Source organism: Anomaloglossus baeobatrachus, chromosome 3, assembly GCF_048569485.1.
Source record: "Anomaloglossus baeobatrachus isolate aAnoBae1 chromosome 3, aAnoBae1.hap1, whole genome shotgun sequence".
NCBI lineage: Eukaryota > Metazoa > Chordata > Amphibia > Anura > Aromobatidae > Anomaloglossus > Anomaloglossus baeobatrachus.
The window spans coordinates 513,551,651-513,573,592 of record NC_134355.1 but is presented as its reverse complement, the minus strand read 5'-3'; the positions used below and the strand labels follow the sequence as shown (position 1 = coordinate 513,573,592).

At 54.1% G+C, this 21,942-nt stretch overlaps 1 protein-coding gene across 1 annotated transcript in view; it reads right to left on the bottom strand.

Moving 5' to 3' along the window:
* GPR149 (G protein-coupled receptor 149) overlaps positions 1-4,233 on the bottom strand; it is a 186,623-nt gene extending 182,390 nt beyond the window's left edge. The window contains exon 1 of the mRNA XM_075340719.1: positions 2,839-4,233. Coding sequence (XP_075196834.1) covers positions 2,839-3,768 — 930 coding nt within the window. The 5' untranslated portion in view covers positions 3,769-4,233. The remainder of the gene's footprint in view (positions 1-2,838) is intronic.
* Between the last annotated feature and the right edge of the window lie 17,709 nt (positions 4,234-21,942).

Sequence of the window (21,942 nt, the reverse complement as noted above, 5' to 3'; positions counted from 1 at the left end):
GAATGAGCGAATAACTAGCACCCTCTGATGGAAGCAGAGGGTATATAAAGGGACTGGGAGTGGTCCCAAACCAGAAACATCTGACCAGGAGTCAGAAACTGCTGGCAAGGAAAATTGGCATTAAGCCTTGCCACAACGAAAGGAAGAAAACATGTTTAATATGCAGAATCTCAGATAACAATGAGAGACTCTAGTCCTAATCCTGTCACTAGTCTCAATAAATGGAGAGACGGCTGTGACAGGTATGGAGACATTATTGTTCAGAGAGCAACATGACCCTATAAACTGTTTGGGGTGGTGGGGTGGATCATTCTGACAGAATCCCCTTAGGATACTTACTGATTGTAGTTTAGAGGGCTTTTCAGAAGTAAATGACTCCATAGCAATTAACTTTTTGGTCTACCCACCATATGGTACAGCATCTCCTAGCACATCACACAGTTCTTGCAGACAAGAACATCACTGCCGTGATCACCTTACAAGGTTCTGTTTGTATGATGCATTAACTATGGTAATATATGTAATCATAATTCCACTTCCATTAAAAGCTTTTTTTTTGCTCCTGCAGAGTACAATCTACATCCATTAGACGACACTTGTTGATCCATTTGTACTCTGAGCACACCAACCTCTCCATCAATAGATGATGCCAAGCGGCAGAACTTATAATGGCAAGCCCTTTGTTTCACAAGGTATTCATGATAAATAAATACATCTATGATGTAAAAAATAAAATAAATAAAAGAAAGGCAGGGAACCTTATGTTGGCACACTGGAATAAACATATTGATGGCACATTGATTTTTATAATCCAGGGCCAGTTTCACACAATCATAATGTTCACATTCTAGCATCCATACCATGGCTACAACACCTGGCTTGTCCATGACTATACCCAACTGGGCAAGCAATGTAGCTCCAGAGGTCTAATATCATCTGAATCTGACCTGAAATAGCAAGTGTCCAGGCATCATGAGGGGAGTGGGACACATTAATGAGAAACATTCAAATCATGCCACCTTTTGTAGGTGCTGTCGTCAATAATTCATGAAACTGTTGCAGTGATATAGTTATGTAGATGTCCTCAATACCCTTTTTAAGGGGGTTTTACACGCAGCGACATCGTTAGCGATGTCGCTCGTGAAAGCACCCGCCCCCATTGTTTGTGCGTCACGGGCAAATCACTGCCCGTGGCGTACAAAATCGCTAGAACCCGTCACACAGACTTACCTGCCTAGTGACATCGCTGTGGCCGGCGAACAGCCTCTTTTCTAAGGGGGCGGTTTGTGCGGCGTCACAGCGACGTCACAAGGTAGGCGTCCAATCGAAGTGGAGGGGCGGAGAGCAGCCGCATGAAAGTCATGCCCACCTCGTTGCCGGAGGATGCAGGTACGGTGGTGTTCGTCGTTCCTGGGGTGTCACACGTAGTAATGTGTGCTGCCTCAGGAACGACGAACAACCTGTGTCCAGCACCAGCATCGATAATTGGGAAATGGACGATGTGTCAACAATAAACGATTTGGTGATTATTTTGCATAGCGGTTGCTCGTACGTGTCACGTGCAAGGATGTCGCTAACGAGGCCGGATGTGCGTCACGAATTCCGTGACCCCCAACGACATCTCATTAGCGATGTCGTTGCGTGTAACGGGGCCTTAAGTCTCTCCTCGTGTGGACTGGATGAGGGTGTATTAGGGGAGTATTTCTGCAAGAAGAAGTAATCATGTGTACACAGAATAGATAATTTCCTGGTCAGTGGGGATCCATTCACTTAGACCACCACCAATGGAGCGGTACTGTGCATCGTCAACCACTACTCCCGTCATTCTCTATAGGCTTGCTGGAGATAGCCAAGTAATATAAAAAATAAATGGGACGGTGATTAGTGGGAGGCTCAGTAGCCAGACCCAATTTTCTACTTACCTGAATACCCCTTCAAGGTAGAAAATGTTACATTTGTTGCATAAGATTAATTTGAAAACATAAGAATGATTTCTAGATGTTTTATAAATGTGATGGACATACTTGATTTTCTTCAAACTACACTTGTGCTTTCCTGTTGCTGATGCAGAATTGTTCGCTTCTGTTATTTATGGTTAACACAATACATTATTATACATTTTATTATTTGCAAAATGATCCTCCTCCTCCAAGGTCTTCTAAACTGGAGCCAGGGCAACTCTGCTCCTGTTTAATTAACCTTTTCCTCTAAAGAAACATCTGCTCACATTAATATGTAGCACTACAGCCGTCTCTGACAGCCGAGTACTTAATAAAACATATAATTCCCTCAGTTCATTGCCAGAGCAATGCCTTTGTGTCATGTCAAGGTTGCCGACAGAAAAAAAAAGGAATAAAGGGCTTTTAGTTTCAATGAATGTTACAGCGTAGCATAACACAAGCATTTAACCCTGTCATAGCCGTATATGTACACAGAATCAGTAGGTTCATCACTTCTACGCTAAACTGCTTAGATATGCACTGAGAAAAGTTACCTGGCTCGGGCTGGCCCACTGGGGAGCAGGAGAATTCCCTGGTGGGCCCTTCTGCTGGAGCGAGCCACTTACCCCCCAAGATCAGCAGTATTTGGCCCCATTACATTATTCACTATGTACAGAAAAAAACAGCATCTCATCATTCACTCAACAAACTACCCAGTGCATTATTACATAGACGTACAGATAACTGTGTGAATAAGGCTAGCTGAAGAGTAGGGCCCCAGAGTCAGGGCTACTGGGGGCCCTTGGCAGCTCAGTCCGACACTGAGTCAAACCATCTGTTACATGACACATTGCTTTTTATTAACAGTGTATTGCAGTAGGAAAGTGCATGCTTTTACCATGATTGGAAGCCAGAGAATGACTTTGGTCAGAGCAAGTATCAGGGAGAAGCGCTTCTGGGCATAGAGCACAGTGATGCTCCTGCTTCCTCTCATGGAGCCTGCACAGTGGCCATCGCCCCCCACGCTCCTCTTGTACACAGCCTCTGAGCTCACACAGTTCTCATTGAAATTCTTCAAGCTTTTTCCAGCAGGATTATCTGGAGACATGGACGATGCATTGCTGCCCAAAGGTGTATTAGGGGTTAGATAACCTTTAGCAATATCTCTGTAATTGAAATATAGTAGCTGTTCCTGGTTATCCGAGCAAAGCAACTGGTGAGTGAGAGGGACAGAGAAGACTGTCAGAACACAAAAACAGAAAGAATAGAAAGCAAACAAAAACAGCACATAAGAACTGGTGCAGTCTGTAAGGCATCCCCAAGACGTGGCACTGTAAGCCCCCCAACCACAGAAAGGAAGGGCACTTATTAGCAAACTAACAAGCCATGTGCTGGCAATCGCCCATGATATCTTAGGAGGCATTTTGGTAGTTTCATAGTTTGCTGGTTTGGTAACTGTGCAGAAGTTATAGGAAATTATTATAGATGCCTTTAAATTGCTTGATACTCCCTGAAACAGGTAGATGAAAGCAGCGGCCGTGCACAGGGGCTGAGAAAGTGGATTATTAGTCCATTGTTTTACCATGAAGATACAGGCAGGTACCACACACAGTAAGTCATCCACACACAAGGAAGCCACTAACACAGGCAGCGCAGAACGGGTCTTTATCCTCACCAAGGACACCAGAGAATAAATGCTGCTCACCAACACAACCAACGTCAGGGTCAGCGTAAGACAAAAAAGAAGTATATTACTAGTCGGGGACTTTGGTGTCTCTGTACTTGTATTGGTGCTATTTGCATACAGAACAGTTGTTGGAACCGACATTGTTTTAGATTGTATAGTCTCTTAATCTGGAATAGAGGTATCCATAGTACTCCACAGCTCCTTAAATTTCCTTCTGAAGGCGATGTGTGACCATTGTCCAAACTTTGCTTTCCAAGGCTTCACTGTAGTAAAAGTTCCATTTAGGTGGCAGATTTGGTCCTCAAGTGGTCCTCAAGAAGAATGCTCAAGAGCTGAACTCTTGTGAAAGGCACTGTGCCTTATATAAGCTTCCACAGATGGCAAGTTCTGTATGGGCAGGGGTAAGAGGAGGCATCTCCATCCATTACTCAGACAACATGAGAGCTAGGGACCGGATAGGAGCAGAGCTTGTGTGCTCGGTGAGGACGGTAGTGGAGTGAGATGTTCTTGAATCAGTCTGTTCGGAGCTGCAGGAGGGTGGAGTCTGCCCACAGCTCTCAATAGGAGAGAAACAGAAGCACGGGCATGATGTACGCAATCTTCTCCCAGCAAATTACTGGAGCTTCTTTGTACAACTGTTCAGCTCTATACGGCTTCTGTCACTGAATCTTTTATACTCAGACTATTTAAAAAACTGAAATAATGATTTTTAGATAACGCTACTTTATTTCAGATATTCAGATGCAACATCTAGAAAAATCCTGTAGTGGTAAATGACTAGTAATTTAGAAATACATTTCATAGACTACTCTGTAAATCCTGTTATCGCTGTCTATTTACAAGATACATTTCTATGGTGAAGAGGCAGCTTATCTTATATCCTATAGCGATTATTGAAGTAATCAACAAGTTACATTCTGTCATTTATTGAAGAACTTCCTCCAGTATGCATCAATGTTTATAGGTAGGAAAGAGCGGACCCGTGGATGTTTGAGTTCATGGGGTTCAGCAGGACATTAGTTAAAAGTCTGGTTCAGTCCTCAAACATGACCCCGGACCACAAACCTTATAGAAGTCAATGGGGACCCGAATTTCTGCTTTAGGAAATGACTATAAAATGGGAGTAGTAAGGTCTAGAGGACTGCAAAAGGAAGCAAAATGAGGGTAAGAGTGTGACACCCTGGCAAAACCAGGTAGTCACAGATAGGCCCCCGCATAACACCCTTCCCTCACCTAGGAAACACACAGTCGACCTGAAACCCTAGTCACCCCCCCTTAGGGAAAGATAGACACACCAGTGGGCAGGACCAGGCGGTTGGACACACCCACCCCGGGGTCTAGGCAGCCCGGGGCGGGAAAACAGTCAGTCAAGAGCAGAAAGAGTTTGTAGTTCAAGTTGAGAGCAGTGTGGGCTGGAGCTAGGTGTAGCTCCAGCAGTGGAAGTTCAAGTTGAACGGTGCCAGGGTTGGAGCCCTGGTGCCTTGGCTAGGAGGCAGACGGTGGTCTCCGTCAGAAGGAGACGGGAAGACGGCTCGGCAGAACCGAGGTGGACCGGGACAGGGTTGTAGCTCGACGGTACCAACACGGGGAACCGACCCGGAAATCGTAGCACAGAAGGGGTACTCGGACCCTGAAGCCAGGACCGAAACCAGCAGCCTAGTTAATTAACCGATTGAGGCCAGGATTATAGGTCCTGTCCCACCCAAAGTCCCTAAGAGAAGACAACAGCCCACCGATAGGGATAGGAGGCCACCGTCAGTGCCCATAGATCCCACGGGCCAGCGTCTGCAGGCACGGCTCCTTAGGCCACATCTGAGTTCCAGACCAGGCAGTCCACCATACACAAAACAAGTGCAGAGGACAAGGACAGTGACCACCAGCCTGGGTGGGGGGACCTGAATGTAATCGGCCGCAGCGGCCGGCCACCAGCACCTTGGTTTACCAAAAGACTTGTGTGATTCATTTACTGTGAGTAACCAAACATCCCCCTGCTTGCTCAGGCGCGCTGACCCTTGTCATCGCTATACCCTGCATAAAGACACTGGGTCCCGGGGCAACCATCCCTACCCATGGAGGGGTTAACATCCAGCTGCCACTACATCTCCCCGGGTGCCCCATAACCACAGCATTGGTGTCCCACCTCACCACACACCGTGGGTGGCGTCACGAACTTAATACGGCCTAGTTCGTACATATACATCCCCCCTTTTATTCGGCGTGTCCGCGAGACCCCTGTGTCCGTAGACCCTCGAGCCACCCCCCAGAAGGCCTGGATCCTAGCAGCGGCGGCTGCTGGCACCGGGGTGGCACACCCCAAAACTTGGCGTCATGAACAGGATACTTACCCATCTACTTACCTGGTGGAAGTGTGCCTTGAATTGGACAGTCAGTGGTGATCCGTTGAAAAATTTTCAGAAGTCGCCATTTTTGCCGCCATTTTTAGGTGTGAAAACTGCAGCCCAGCGTCTTCTTCCCCGAGAAAAGGCGCGAAGCCAAAGCCCTGCCCCCTGGGAACACGGCCGGAAGGTGAACCCCAAGGCCGTAAAATGAAACTAATGAGCCGCTCGAGAGAGTGCCGGCAAAAGACCGAGTGGGAGGACGGAGCGGCATGTAACTAGCGCTGTGAAGTGCAGGGATGCCAGGACTCTGCAGAAACCCGTTCCTGGACACCAACGCGGCAGGATGTGTCGGAGGATCAAGGCCGAAGCCCACTTCATGCTGGCGAAGTGGGCGTCGGAGATGAAGTGCCTGGCTGCAGCTGTCCGGGCGCACGAAGTGGAGATGATCTCGGAGGAGCGGGTAAGCAGTGACCCACGCTCCTATGTTCCCCAGGAACCGGCCGTCCCGGCTGAGGAGCCCGGCCTGCTCCCGTCCGCCACTCCGTTTCCTTCGTCGCCCGTGTCCGCAGCCAATGCCCCGACCGACCCGCTGCCTCAGTCCGTGACAGCGGAGTCCGTACCATCTACGGCGGAGGACCCAGTGGCTGGGTCCTCAGGCCTTACCGTCACATCGCTCCGGCACCGCTGACGGCATCCCATCCGGCCCCAAGTCTGGCCGCACCAGTGATGACGTCTGCTCTAGCAGTCCGCCCGGCCGCAACAGAGGCAGCACCTGACCGGAAGTCTACCCCGGTCACGGCGCCAGCCGCTCTCAAGTACCACGTCCCAGCTATGGAGCAGCCGGGGTGTACCTGCAGAGAGGAGGAGCAGGCCACTGAGCGATGGGGCCCACGTCAGAGAGAGAGTCCGGTCATCGCCTGCATCGAGGGCATCCGTGTGGGCCTAGCTCCCAAGCAGGAGGCGGAGCACGGAACCCATGCCCTGTACTGGGAGCGGTAGCAACAGCAGCTGCACAGGGGGATCGTTGCCCGAGAAAGGTGTAAAGCGGATGTGCATGCCCGCACTTATAAAGAGAAAGATCACCTGCGGCAAGCTACCATCGGGGTCTGGAGCAGTGTACCATATGGAGGTGGTACTGGAGGCCCGTGGTGGAGAAAGTGTTAAGGTAGCGGTTCCCAGACTACCCAAGTTTTGAAGTCCCCGTTGGGACCGTCTGCTGTTTTAGAGTTCCCGTTTCACCATTCCTGGACCATGGCTTTGGACTGGAAAGCCAACCCAAAACCTATTGGGTCTTGTAAATAGCCCCTAACCAACCTTCTCACCCTGCTGCAGTCTCTGGAGAGGCTGGTTGGAGGAAGGGCCTGCGGTAGAGTCGGCCGAGGCCCAGTCACTAGCAAAACTGGTGACTACCCTCCGGGTCAGAGGTCCCCTGGATGTGGGGCCCTTGAAAAAGACTGCCGGGTAAAGAACTTTTTACCCGGCCCGTACGGGCAATACCCGGACCTGTCCTGGACTTGGGCAAGGGGTGCGCACCATTGCTTAGCAGTGGCACCAGGGGGCAGGTTGTTTTGGGTGGGGGTGAGGTGAGAAGGACCCGGTCCATCCCGGTTTTAAATGTGCAACGTTTAAGAAAAAGTGCCTCCTGTAAGGGAAGAAACCAAATATACTTCGATGTGAATATGTTAGTATACTTGTAATTATGTTTTACCCCTTTTTCATTTTTTTCAATTCCTGTTCAATAAATGTTGGTGGTCGGACAGCCCGCGAACGGTCTGTATTAAACCAAGGGGGACTGTGATGCCCTGGCAAAACCAGGTAGTCACAGATAGGCTCCTGCATAACTCCCTTCCCTCACCTAGGAAACACACAGCCGACCTAAAACCCTAGTCACCCCCCCTTAAGGAAATATAGACACACCAGTGGACGGGACCAGGCGGTTGGACACGCCCACCCCGGGGTATAGACAGCCCGGGGCGGGAAAACAGTCAGTCAAGAGCAGAAAGCGTTTGTCGTTCAAGTTGAGATGAGTGTGGGCTGGAGCTAGGTGTAGCTCCCGCCGAGGAAGTTCAAGTTGAACGGTGCCAGAGTTGGAGCCCTGGTGCCTTGGCTAGGAGGCAGATGGTGGTCTCCATCAGAAGGAGACGGGAAGACGGCTCGGCAGAACCGAGGTGGACCGGGACAGGGTTTTAGCCCGCCGGTACCGACACGGGGAACTGACCCAGAAACCGTAGCACAGAGGGGGTATTCGAACCCTGAAGCCAGGACCGAAACCAGTGGCTTAGCTAATTAACCGATTGAGGCCAGGATTATAGGTCCTGTCCCACCCAAAGTCCCTAAGAGAAGACAACAGCCCACCGATAGGGATAGGAGGCCACCGCCAGGGCTCATAGATCCCACGGGCCAGCGTCTGCGAGCATGGCTCCTTAGGCCACATCCAGCCGGCAGCGGACTCCTGAGTTCCAGACCAGGCAGTCCACCATACACAAAACAAGTGCAGAGGAAAAGGACAGTGACCTCCAGCCTGGGTGGGGGGACCTGACTGCAATCGGCCATGGCAGCCGGCCACCAGCACCTTGGTTTACCAAAAGATTTGTGTGATTCATTTACTGTGAGTAACCAAACATCCCCCTGCTTGCTTAGGCGCGCCGGCCCTTGCCATCGCTATACCCTGCACAAATACACTGGGTCCCGGGGCAACCATCCCTACCCATGGAGGGGTTAACATCCAGCTGCCACTACATCTCCCCCGGGTGCCTCATAACCGCAGCGGTGGTATCCCACCTCACCACACACCGTGGGTGGCATCACTTAATACGGCCTGTTCCTCATTCCTGCGGCAGCACACATCGCTGTGTATGAAGCCGCAGGAGCGAGGAACATCTCCTTACCTGCTGCCGGCGGCTATACGGAAAGAAGGAGGTGGGCGGGATGTTTACATCCTGCTCATCTCCGCCCCTCCGCCGCTATTGGTGGCCGCCTGCCGTGTGACGTCGCTATGACGCCGCACGACCCGCCCCCTTAGGAAGGAGGCAAGTCGCCGGCCAGAGCGACGGTCGCAGGGCAGGGGAGTGCATGTGAAGCTGGCGTAGCGATAATTTTCGCTACGCCAGCTATCACAAAATATCGTACCTGCGACAGGGCGGGGACTATCACATGCGACATCGCAGCATCGGCTTGCAATGGTCGCAATGTGCAAAGCCCACCAAAGACTTAAAGGGGTTCCGTCAACCTAGCAATCATGGTCACATAGAAAGTAATAAACTAAAAATTTTAAAACTGCCACCACAGAGACTGATTTCAGAGTTCCCCACAGAAGAACAATTTAAAAAAAAGGCCCCTACAGAGTTTGTTTTCAGAGTTGACCCACAGAGCCAAGATTCCCCCACATAGCAATAATTATAAAAACAAGCCCCCAAGAGACCCTGTTTTCACTAGTAAAACACACAAATCCAAAATTGTAAGAGTGCCGCCACGAAGTTTGTTTTCACAGTTCCTCCTACAGAGGCTAAATTTCAGTTGCAGTACAGTACACTACAGCTGCTGCAGTTAAGAAGTAAGAAGTTCATAGTTTGGTTTGGTATTGAGCTTGCGGTCCTCCAGCTAGCATTGCTACTGCCATTCCCAGAGCCTTTGGGGACAGGAGCCTGAAGCAATTAGTATAAAAAAATTATTGTTCAAAGCAGGCAGCCATGGCTGAACACTACAGCTAGGGATAATAGAGTAGGACGCCAATAGTACAATTGCAACAGGGCAGGCCAGCACTTTCAAAGCATAAAGGACAAGTTAAGGTCATGTGTCCAATTTTGAAACCCACAAGTTAAATGGGGCAGACCTATCACTCAGTATGGATACACATGTACTCTTCCACCGTGTTGTTGAAACGATGCTTCCTGCTAATACCGACCATATCAAATGGTGGTGCCAGATGTGGCATACTAAGAAGTTTTTCCACATTTCGGGCATGATAACTCTCCATTCTAAGGTTGTTCCGATGCATCAGCTGTGTTAGCCACATCCTCCTTCTCTTCTACCTTGTTCTTCCACTGAGCGCTGCTGTTGTGGTGCCCTGGCCTAGCCAGGTCATCACAGATAACATACAAACACCCCCACCCCCACTAGACAGGGACAACAGCCAAACAAAAATCCTTGTTGCCTCCCTCCAGTGTCTGATGTCCATACCAGGTGGGGCGGAGCTAAGCGGTTGGCCCCACCCACCGAGGAGTTCACAGGCCTGGAGGCGGGAAAAGTGTCAGAGTAGTGTTGGAGTTTGAAGTGAGAGGAACAAACACTTGGGTGTCTGGGTTTGTGGCCCAGGCACTGACAGCAAGGTTGGCAGACGGTGGTGGCCATCTGCAGGGGTGGTGGAGCAACGCGGAACCGTAGGACCGGGGACGGGCGACGGCCCACCGGTAACAACCGGGGAGCGAAGTGAAGCCAGCACACACAGGCAGGGCCATCGGACCCCAACCAGGCTTGGAGCCGCCGTCAATAGTCAGATCCGAATGTGACTGGAACCCCAGGCGTTTCACAACAGCAAAAGTCCCGATTGAAGGCAACCGCCCACACCGTGAGGGTATACAGCTACCGCCTAAGGCTAGAGACCCAAGGGCCAGCGCCTGCGGACAAACGGGCTCCTCCGGTACCCATACACAGGGGAGCGGACTACCGTTGGGAATCCATAGTAGTCAGAAGGAGAACATCAAGGTGCAGGGAAAGACAGCCGCCATCACCTGTCCGGGGAGAGACACTGCAGCTGGCTGCGGGACCTGTCCATCCAGCCGTTTGGTTTACCGAGGACTTTGTACCTTTCTTGCTGAGTGAGTACACCCGTGCAATCCAGCACCGCGCCGCGCTGTCCCTGCAACCCTGCACCTCACCGACCCTGCCTCCCCGTCACATCATGGGGCCCCGGGACCACCGACCCCTACCCACGGAGGGGGAAAACAACATCCCAGCTGCTCCCTACCATCGCTCCCGGGATCCCTGTCACCAGCAGCGGTGGTGCCCATCTTCACCACGACCCGTAGGGGGCGTCCCGGACTAAATTCCCCAAACCAACCACCCCTTTCACTCACGGGCGAGGAGCGCCGCTCGAGTCCCCGGATCCGGCCCACTGCTCGAGCCACCGAGCAGCCGTCGCAGCAGCGCTGGACCCGAGCATTAGCGAGCGCAGCGCAGTGGCGTCCTCCCCGCCCGCAACAACTTGGCGTCATGAACAGGATTGAACCCATCTACTTACCAGTAGAAGTGTGCCTTGTGGTCTCCGCCGGTGGCGTCCGGCCGCAAATTTTGAAGCGCCGCCATCTTGGCACGAAAATCTCCCGCTCGAGCATCTTCTCCGAGCAGGGAAGGCGCGAAAGCGAAGCCCCACCCCCAACAAACGGAAGTGCTGAACAGTACCAAGGGGGCGCGAGAGTGTGGCTGCCTGATGTAGCCGAGGCTATAGAAAGCGGGGACGCCAGGACTCTGCAAGATATCCCGTTCCTGGAGGCCGAGCAAGTAGGATGTCCGTCCTGTCCGGCAGGCCCACGCCCGGAACAGCGGCATGGGTGGAGGCTCGGCTGGCCCAATTAAGCCGCAGGCTGCAGACCCGGCTCCAGCTCCTGGTGCAAGAATGGGAGGCTGGAATAGTGGAAGTGGTGATGACCGTGCGGGCCCGTGAGGCGAAAACAGAATCGGAGGAGCGGGTGAGTGACCCACGCCCCTATGTCCCAGAGGGACTGGTCGCTGCGGCCGAGGGGCCCAGTCTGCCGTCGCTCAACCAGCTGCGTTCCCCGCTGCCCGCATTGGTCGGTGCCACTACGTCGGCCGGCCAGCTACTCCTGAACCCGACAACAGCTGACATCACCCCCGCCTGCGAAGATCCACCTGCAGGTGCTGCCCGTGAACGACAACTTGCCCGGCCAGTCCCGACCCCGCTTCCAAGAGGGAGTCATCCCGCACGGAGGCGGCCGCACCTGAATAGGTCTTGGTAGTCCGCCCGACTAGTACAGAGATGGGGGGTGGCCCGCCTCAAGCCCGGAAGGTGCCGCTGACTGCTCCCAAACTCCAGGCCTCGGCTGAGGCTGCGGAGGGTTACCGCTGCAAGGCAGCAAAACAGGCCGCGACACAGCGGTGCCCCCCTAATCAGAAGGTGCTGGTTGTAGCCCGCATCGGGGGGTACCGGCTGGGCCCGACCCTCGCGCTGGAGGAGCCGGCATGTTGGGAGCGGTGGCCAGACCTGATGGGACGACAGGCAGAGGCCCGGGAGAAGGTTGCAGTCCTGGCCAGTACTGTAGAAGCAAAGGACGCTCTCCGGAGGGCCTCCCCTGAAGCTCGGGGCCCGGTCTTTGAAGGTTAAGTCCAGCAGTTCCACCCCCGGCGAGGATGGGGGTTTATTTACGAGCCCCACCTGGGAGTCGAGGCATTCTTCTCCCGTCGGGACGTGCACAGCCGACTGCCTCTGGGCCATCCGGAGCGTGACCTTTGCGCGGGAGAGTTGGTCACATATACCTGTTACCTGGGAGAGAGGGGCTGGTCCGCCCTGGATGTCCAGAGAAGGGTGAGCCATGATGACTACGAGCAGCCCCGGTCACCTCCTCCGCCATACAGTCCTAGGGCGGATCCGGAGGAAGCGAGTGGTCATGGTGATCCCCAGTAGTGGCAGCGGTTCCCCGTTGCAAGCAGTTGTCCCCCGTTGGGACCCTCAGCAGTTTGATTGAATGACTTTAATGAACCGTGACCTTCATCTGATTGTCCATGTGATTATTCCGGCCATTGCCAGCAAGTTGTCCCCGGAGGGACTTTATGTGTTTGTACAACCTGCATGAGAGACTACTCATGGACATGGACGAGAACTGGCAGGCCACCCACGAACTTGTGGGCTTGTACATAAGTTGAGGGTTGATTTTCCGTCGGAGCCGCCTCCGGAGAGGCAGATTAGAGGAAGGTCCCACAGCAGAGCAGGTTGGGGCCCGGCCACCACCATGACCGGTGGCCATCCTCCGGGGGTCAGGGGTCCCCCAAGGACGTGGGGTCCCCTGAAATGACAGCCGGGTGCGAGTTACCGTACCCGTTCCCGCTCAGGCAGCCTGAACCTGGACTGAGGGCAAGGGGTGCTGCCCACTTCTTAGGGGCAGCATCAGGGCTAGGTTGCTTGGGTGGGAGAGCGGAAGACATCAGTCTGTCTGTCAGTATTAAAAATGTTTTGTTTTATATGTGCAACGTTTGAAGTGACCTAACAAAAATGCTTATGTTTAAAATGTTTATCTGTTATTTATATTTTTACAGTTTTAAAAAAAATAAAAATAAAACCGGTGATGGACGGGCAGCCCGCGGATGGTCTGCATTTCACCAAGGGGGAATGTGGCGCCCTGGCCTAGCCAAGTCGTCACAGATAACATACAAACACTCCCACCCCCACTAGAGAGGGACAACAGCCAAACAAAAATCCTTGTTGCCTCCCTCCAGTGTCTGATGTCCACACCAGGTGGGGCGGAGCTAAGCGGTTGGCCCCACCCACTGAGGAGTTCACAGGCCTGGAGGCGGGAAAAGTGTCAGAGTAGTGTTGGAGTTTGAAGTGAGAGGAACAAACACTTGGGTGTCTGGGTTTGTGGCCCAGGCACTGACAGCAAGGTTGGCAGACGGTGGTGGCCGTCTGCAGGAGTGGTGGAGCAACGCGGAACCGTAGGACCGGGGACGGGCGACGGCCCACCGGTACCGACCGGGGAGCGAAGTGAAGCCAGCACACACAGGCAGGGCCATCGGACCCTGACCAGGTTTGGAGCCACCGTCAATAGTCAGATCCGAATGTGACTGGAACCCCAGGGGTTTCACAACAGCAAAAGTCCCGATTGAAGGCAACCGCCCACACCGTGAAGGTATACAGCTACCGCCTAAGGCTAGAGACCCAAGGGCCAGCGCCTGCGGGCAAACGGGCTCCTCCGGTACCTATACACAGGGGAGCGGACTACCGTTGGGAATCCATAGTAGTCAGACGGAGAACATCAAAGTGCAGGGAAAGACAGCCGCCATCACCTGTCCGGGGAGAGACACTGCAGCCGGCTGTGGGACCCGTCTATGCAGCCGTTTGGTTTACCGAGGACTTTGTACCTTTCGTGCTGAGTGAGTACCACCGCTCGAGCCACCGAGCAGCCGTCGCAGCAGCGCCGGACCCAAGCATTAGCGAGCGCAGCGCAGTGGCGTCCTCCCCGCCCGCGACACTGTCAGGTGGAAAACTATGTCAGTACTGCCTCTAACAGTGTGCGCTTTTAGTTCCACATTTTCTGTTGCAATTCCAGTACCAAAGGTAAGGATGGTACATTGTTCTTGTAGCGTGAATCCAGCATAGTAGCCACTCAGTAATCAGTATTGGTAACAATCCTGCCAACTCGGCGATTGTTGCTCAATCACAGCTGCATGCATTGGCTCAATCGTGCTAGGCTACACAGAGACTACAACAAGCTGTGCTCAGTGGCAGGTGTGTGGTCTGTGTCCTCTGTTTCCCCCCAGCCATGTTCTAGTGATGCCTGTGAGCTGTTCTGAGTGCTACCCTTCTGTGAACTCAGTTAATCCTCCTTCTCATCCTCCAAAACTGTCCCCTAGCTAGACACCTGTGTACCTGGGCTGCTGTTAGTACAGGAACCCACCCTCCGAGTCATGTGTGGACAACAGGCCTGATAATGGTTTGAATGGTCTATGTTCCTCCTATTCTTCTTCCTCCTGTACCAACACCTTATCCATCATCGCCTCATTGTTTTTTCAAACACTGATTGAAATGGGATAGTAGCGCTGATCATCAGTTGGTGGAGTATTCAAAGCAGTGCAACCTGGCACACATGTCACGCATGTAGGCCCACTCATTGGTGGTGAAATGGTGTTGTTCCGCAGAACGACTTACCCGTGCGTACTGCAGCTCTAACTCCACTGTCGCGGGCGGAGGAGGGGACGCCGCGCTCTCCCTCTGCTCGGGTCCGGCTGCTGCGGCCTGCTGCTGCCGCTGCTCGGTGGCTCGAGCGATGGGCCGGATCCCGGAGACTCGAGCGTCGCTCCTCGCCCGTGAGTGAAAGGGGGTTTTTGGGTGTGGGGATTGTTTATTGTCCGTGACGCCACCCACGGTTGTGGTGATTTGTTGACACCACCGCTGCTCTGTATGGGGATCCCGGGAGGGATGGTATGGAGCAGCCAGTTGTTGTGTTGCCCCTCCGTGGGTAGGGGTTGGTGATCCCGGGGCCCAGTGATGAGGTGGGAGATGCAGGGCTTGGTGGGCGCAGGGACGCGGGGGCAGCGCTGTGCCTTGCGGCACTGTGGTACTCACTCAGCCTGAGACGATGACACAGTTCTCGGTAAAACACACGGCTGGAAAGACGGTTCCCATGGACGGCTGCACTTGCTTTCCCCAGTAGGTGATGGTGATGTCCCTTTTCCTGCACCTAATGTTTCTGTGTTGGTAGCGATCGGTTCCCACCGGTAACCCGCTCCCCGGCTTGGATATGGGCCGGAGGAGCCCTACTTTGCCCGCAGGCGCTGGCCCTGAGAAACTGGTGCCCTGGTGGTGGCGGTGTCTCTCTGTTACGGTCGGACTGTTGCCTTCAATCGGGACTTGGTTGTTTGGAGACAGACGTCCCCTTCACTGACGGATTTGGCAAATTATGGCGACTCCTAGCCTTGCTGGGATCCGAAAGTCCCCTGCCCTGGTGCTGACTGTTCTTCGTATACTGCTCCAGACCGCCGGGCCACTACCCGTCCGCGGTCCTTCCAGCAACCTCCGAGCAGTCACCCCTGCGGACTATCACCGCCGTCTGCTGACCTTGCTGTCACTGTCCGGGCACACAGCCGGACCAACTTCAGGCTTTACTACTGGCACTTCAGCTTTTCTCTTTAGCTTTACTACTACTTCCTTCCACTTCACTTCACTTTGCTAAACTCCACTCTTCCTCAGACCCTAGTCTGGCTTCAACTCCAACTCCTTCCACTTCCTCCTCCAAACTCTATCTCGTTCCTCACTCTTTCACTTCCCTCACTCGACTGCCTGGTTTTCCCGCCTCCAGGGCTGTGAACTCCTCGGTGGGCGGAGCCAACCGCCTGGCCCACCCCCTGGTGTGAACATCAGCCCCTGGAGGAAGGCAACAAGGATTTTGGTAGCCTTGGTGTTCCTAACTGGGGTGTAGGGTGTGGTGGTGTGATGACCTGTGACCCCTGGCTTGCCCAGGGCGTCACATTCCCCCTTAGCAAAATGCAGACCGTCCGCGGGCTGCCCGTCCAACACCGGTTTTATTTTCTGAAAATATTAAAGGTAAAACGGTAACATAATACAAATTATGACAACATCCCACAACGGGAGGCACATTTCTTAAACGTTGCTAACGGTTTACGATTACGGTCTCCGCTCTCTCCCACCCAAGCAACCTGGCCCTGATGCTGCCCCTAAAACCCAGGCAGCACCCCTTGACCCAAGTCCAGCACAAGTTACCCGAGCGGGATCTGTCCTTCCCCTCTAGAGGGTAGCCACCGGTTCCTGTGGTGGCTGGGCCCCAGCCTGCTCTGCTGAGGGCCCTCCCTCCAACCTGCCTCTCCGGAGGCGGTAACTGCGGAAACGGTAAGGGTAAAACAACTTATTTACAAGCCACTAACGTTTGTGGTTGCCCTGCAAGTTCACGGGCTTGTCCATGGAAAGTCCTCCATGCCAAACTTTTTAAACGGTCCCCACGGGGACAACGGTGCCGGCAACGGCCGGTTTTCTCAATCACGGTAAATCAGCTAAAATTCCGGTAATCATTTTCTTTTATCATTTTTCCAACTTTCAAACAAACACACTTAACACACCTGTTTTCTTTCTCCTCCCCCTTTAAAGAACGGTTTCCCTGTACCTAAGTGGGGGCCTACCTAGGTTGGGACGGGTGGACCTCCGGGGTCCGGTGTCAGTGTGGCTAGGCAGTGGGGCAGAGGGAACAATCGGTTCCTCCTCCCGGCTATTGTGTGGGGCAGGCGGAGGCATAGGGGAGCTGGGCACAGATTCATCCCTGGGCACTGGCAATGGTTCTGGCTCACGGTTGACCGCTTCCACCACTTCTTCATCCACAGGTTGTGGGAACAGTATCACTGGAAGAATCACCGCGCCGTTCTGTGTAGGCCAGTCTGCTGGGAAGTCTCCCATCGCCGTGTGGATCACCTCTTTCGCCTTATTTGCTGGTAGGGGAGCCGGTACTTCTGCCGCCGCTCTTAAGGCTGGTGGGCACCTTTTCAGATGGTCCCGGGAAACTGTGGCCAAAGTGCCTCCTTGGTCACGACTGATTTGGTAGGCCTTCCCATCTTCCCATCCTGTGGGCTGTATGACGTACGGGTTCTGTTCCCATTGATCATCCAGCTTGTGGGTTCTCCTCTTCCGCTTCAGTACGACATCTCCGGGCTGAAAAGGGCCAGCAGACGCCTTTTGATTAAAGCGCTGCTCCTGCAGTCCCCGACTCCGGCTTAAGTTCTTCTCGACGTATTCTTGAATCTGCCGGTACTGTGCTCTACGCCGAGTTTCCCATTCAGCTGTCGAAGGGAGTGCTTCTGGGGCTTCCAACCCCATTTCCAGGTCCACCGGCAGGCGGCCGGGGCGAGCCCTCATCAGATATGCTGGGGTGCACTTTGTTGAGCTGGACGGGATATTGTTGTACATATCGACCAAGTCGGGTAGCTTTTCCGGCCACAGGTTCCGCTCTTCCAGCGGTAGTGTCTTGAGGAGTCCCAGGACCAAGTGGTTCATCTTCTCACACATGCCGTTGGTCTGGGCATGGTAAGGGGTGGTCCGGATCTTCTTACAGCCGTACAACTGGCAGAACTCGTGGAACACCTCCGCTTCAAAAGCCGGGCCTTGGTCAGTAAGCACCTTTTCTGGATATCCATGTGGTCAGCAGAAATAAGCCTGGAACGCTCGAGCGGCAGTTCGACCAGTTAGGTCCTTGACGGGGACAACCACCATGAATCTTGAATAGTGGTCGACGATGGTCAACGCGTAGGCGTACCCACTTCGGCTGGGGGTGAGCTTGACATGGTCTAGGGCGACCAATTCCAGCGGCTGATGTGTGATGATTGGGTGTAGGGGCGCGCTCTGGCTGGTCTCGTCCTTCCTCCTCAGCGTGCAAGGACCACACTCCCGGCACCAGGCTTCTACCGACTCCCGCATCCCACTCCAGTAGAACCGCTCTCTCAACAGCATCTCCAGCTTTTTCCACCCGAAGTGCCCAGCACCATCATGGTATGCCCGCAAAACAGTAGCCACATCAGCTTGGGGAATAACCAACTGGCAGATTTTCTCATGAGTCTTCGGGTTGATCAGCTCATGGTACAGCTTCCCTTGATGTAGATACAGCCGTTTCCGTTCTTTCCACAAGCGCTGGGCTTCAGCTGTGGCGGCAGGGTCCATTCCAACAGCACCTTGTTCCACCAGGGTCTTGACGAGGCGGACAGCCAGCGCCTGGTTTTGAGCTTCCTGCCACTCTTGACTGGGCCGTGGGTCCAAGTCCACCCGTTGTTGGTGTACCTGTATTTTCTCAGTTGGTGGCTGGTGAAATGCAGGCAACTCGATCTCCTCGAGGTCGTCATCCTCGCACCCTTCCTCTGACAAATGGGACATTCGGGAGAGTGCATCAGCATTAATGTTGGCACGACCAGCACGGTACTTGATGGTGAAGTCATAGTTGGCTAGCCGGGCCACCCACCGCTGCTCCAACGCACCCAACTTGGCCGTGTCCAGATGAGTCAACGGATTGTTGTCCGTGAAAGCGGTGAATTTTGCTGCAGCCAAGTAGTGGCGGAACCTCTCTGTGATAGCCCATACCAATGCCAGGAGCTCGAGCTTGAAGGAGCTGTAGTTCTCAGGGTTTCTTTCAGTTGGCCGAAGCTTCCGGCTAGCATAAGCAATCACTTTCTCCTTCCCATCCTGGACCTGGGACAGGACTGCTCCTAGTCCCACATTGCTGGCGTCTGTGTAGAGGATGAACGGGCAGCCATAGTCAGGATACGCTAGGACCTCTTCTCTGGTCAAGGCCGCTTTCAGCTGGCAGAAGGATTCCTCATGCTTTTCTTCCCACACCAGTGGGGCTCCGAGGGGTCCACCACCTTTGGTCTGTCCCACGAGGAGATCTTGCATGGGGGCAGCCATCTTCGTGTACCCTTTGATAAAGCGCCGGTAGTACCCCCCCCCAAGGCCCAGAAACTGCCTTACTTCCCTCACGGTGGTTGGTCTCGGCCAGCCCTGGATGGCAGTGATCTTCTCAGGGTCGGGGGCAACACCTTCTGCACTTACCACGTGCCCCAGATACTGCACTCTGTCCTTCAGCAGGTGACACTTAGAGGGCTTCAGCTTCATCCCATATTTGGCAAGGGACGCGAACACCTCGGCCAGGTGCTCCAGATGGGCTTCATACGTCTGGGAGTAAACAATCACATTATCCAAGTACAATAGGACGGTCTCGAAGTTTAGGTGTCCCAGACAGCACTCCATCAGCCGTTGGAAGGTTCCTGGGGCATTGCACAGCCCGAACGGCATACTATTGAATTCACAGAGCCCCATCGGGGTGGTGAAGGCGGTTTTCTCCCGGTCTTCGGGGCCACGGCCACTTGCCAGTACCCACTGGTGAGGTCCAGGGTAGAGAAGTAATTTGCAGTTCTCAGTGCGGCCAAAGACTCTTCAATACGGGGCAGTGGGTAGGCATCTTTATGGGTTATCTGATTAATCTTCCGGTAGTCCACACACATCCGCATGGTACCATCCTTCTTCTTGACCAGTACCAACGGAGCGGCCCAGGGACTACAGCTGTCCCGAATAACCCCTGCCTCCTTCATATTCCTCAACATATCTTTGGCACACTGGTAATGTGCAGGGGGAATAGGCCTGTACCTCTCTTTGATAGGGGGGTGTTCCCCGGTGGGGATATGGTGTTGGACCCCCTTAATCTGCCCAAAGTCTAGTGGATGTTTGCTGAAAACCTGTTCATACTCCCGCACCACCCTGTATACCCCTGCTTTGTGATGTGTAGGGGTATCATCAGTGCCCACGTGTAGCTGTTGGTGCCACTCATTTACCTCCCCTTGAGGCGGGGAAGTGCTGGTAGTAGGTGGGGAGACTGAGGCACTAGCTTCGTGGATGGTGTGGGGATCCAGGGTGAGCAGCTTGGCTATGGTGGCATACCGGGGAAGCTTGACTTCTTCCTCCCCACAGTTCAGCACCCTCACAGGCACTCTCCCCTTCTTCACGTCTACCACCCCTCGGGCGGCCATTACAGTGGGCCAGTGCTCGGAGGGTATGGGCTCCATCATGGCAGGGTAGTCACGCCCCTGAGGCCCTACTGCTGCCCTACACCAAATCATCATCTCACTCCTAGGGGGCACAAGCAACGGAGCAACATCCATCACTCTCACTCCACCAATCTCTCCTCCTGTTGAGTTTACATGCTGGCGGTACATCAAGGCTCGGATCTCACGCTGCACAGCTCTCTGTCGGCTCCCCGCCGCCGTGGCGGCCAGCTGCTGCAGTAGGGCCAACACATCACCCATACAGTGCTCCATCACATTGGTTCCTAGCACTATCTTCGGGTTATGATCACTGGGTTCATTCATGATCACAATCATACCCTGGTGTTGCAGTTCAGCTTGCCCTACTGTCATAGCCACCTGTTTATACCCACTTGGGTCAATGGGAGTCCATTGGCAGCAATTAGCGTTATACTAGTGTCTGGGGGTGCCAGCTCGTCTATCCCCCAATACCGCTGGTACAATGTGTATGGTATGGTGGTTACCTGTGATCCAGTGTCCAAAAGAGCCATCACCGGTATGCCGTCCACAGCCACGGGGATGATGGGCCGGGCCCCGATATACCAGTCCCGCCAGTCCGGGGGGCCACGGGGTTCTACTCCTGAGGATTGGCCCGGGGCCCCAGGGGTTGCTCGTTTAACGGGCACTGTCGGATGTAATGCCCCGGCTTACGGCACTTGTAGCAGGTTGGAGGTCTGCTCCGCGGGTTGCTATTACTTCTCCGTTGCATCCAGGGGACATCCTCAGGGCTGTCGGCAAGCTGTATCTGTGCGGAAGGCTGAGATCTGGTCAACGGTTGGAGTGCAGCAAGAATCTTGGCGAGGTCTCCGTCCATGCGACGGACCTGGGCTGCCAGTTCCTCCATAGTGCTGCTTGGGGCTGCAGGTGTTGGAGAGGTTGGTAGGGCAGGGGCCACCACAACGGGGGCTGTCTCAATGGGCCACGGGGCTGCTCCAGGACTTCTGAAGCTGAGGGCTGTAGTGCTTTAATGGCCCGTTCCTTTAACACAGCAAAGTCCACATCAGGGTGTTCCAGGGCCCACAGCCGGAGTTGTTTGCGATCCTCAGGGGATCTCATCCCCTGCACGAATTGCTCTACTAACATCTTGTTGCTGTCCGCCTCGTTAATAGGATTCACCCGCTTCAGCGTGCGGAGGGCGGTTTGCAGACGTAAAGCATAGTCCCGAATGCTATCCACAGCCCGTTGCCGGCACTGGTAAAACTGCATCCTCAGCTCAGCTTCAGTCCGGGTCTCAAAGGCAGTCTGTAGCTTCTCAAAGATGGTGGCTACAGAGAGCCGGTCCCCCTCGGCCCAGGTCTCTGCCTCCTGCTCAGCCGCACCGGTTAACTGGCCTAGCACTACCGCTGCACGTTGCTTATCGGTCAGGGGGTACAGCTCTAGCAACGGGTTAAGCTTTTTCCGGAAGACCTGTAAAGCATCAGGTTTCCCGTCATACTGCGGTAGCCAGGTAGCTCCGGGCGCATAGGGCAAGGAGAACGGCATCACCTGAGCGAGCGTGGGGGCCGCGGCACCTCCCGCCAGCGCGGCCAGGACCTGGGCAGGCCCATTCCCATCCGCGGGTGCCACTGCCTCTGCGACCGCCGCTCCTCCAGCGGCTCCGTCGGGCGCAGACATCTTGTTTCTGTCCCCCTTAGCTTCTTTCCGGCCCCTCCTCTATTGGGGCGGGGTTTTGGCCTTC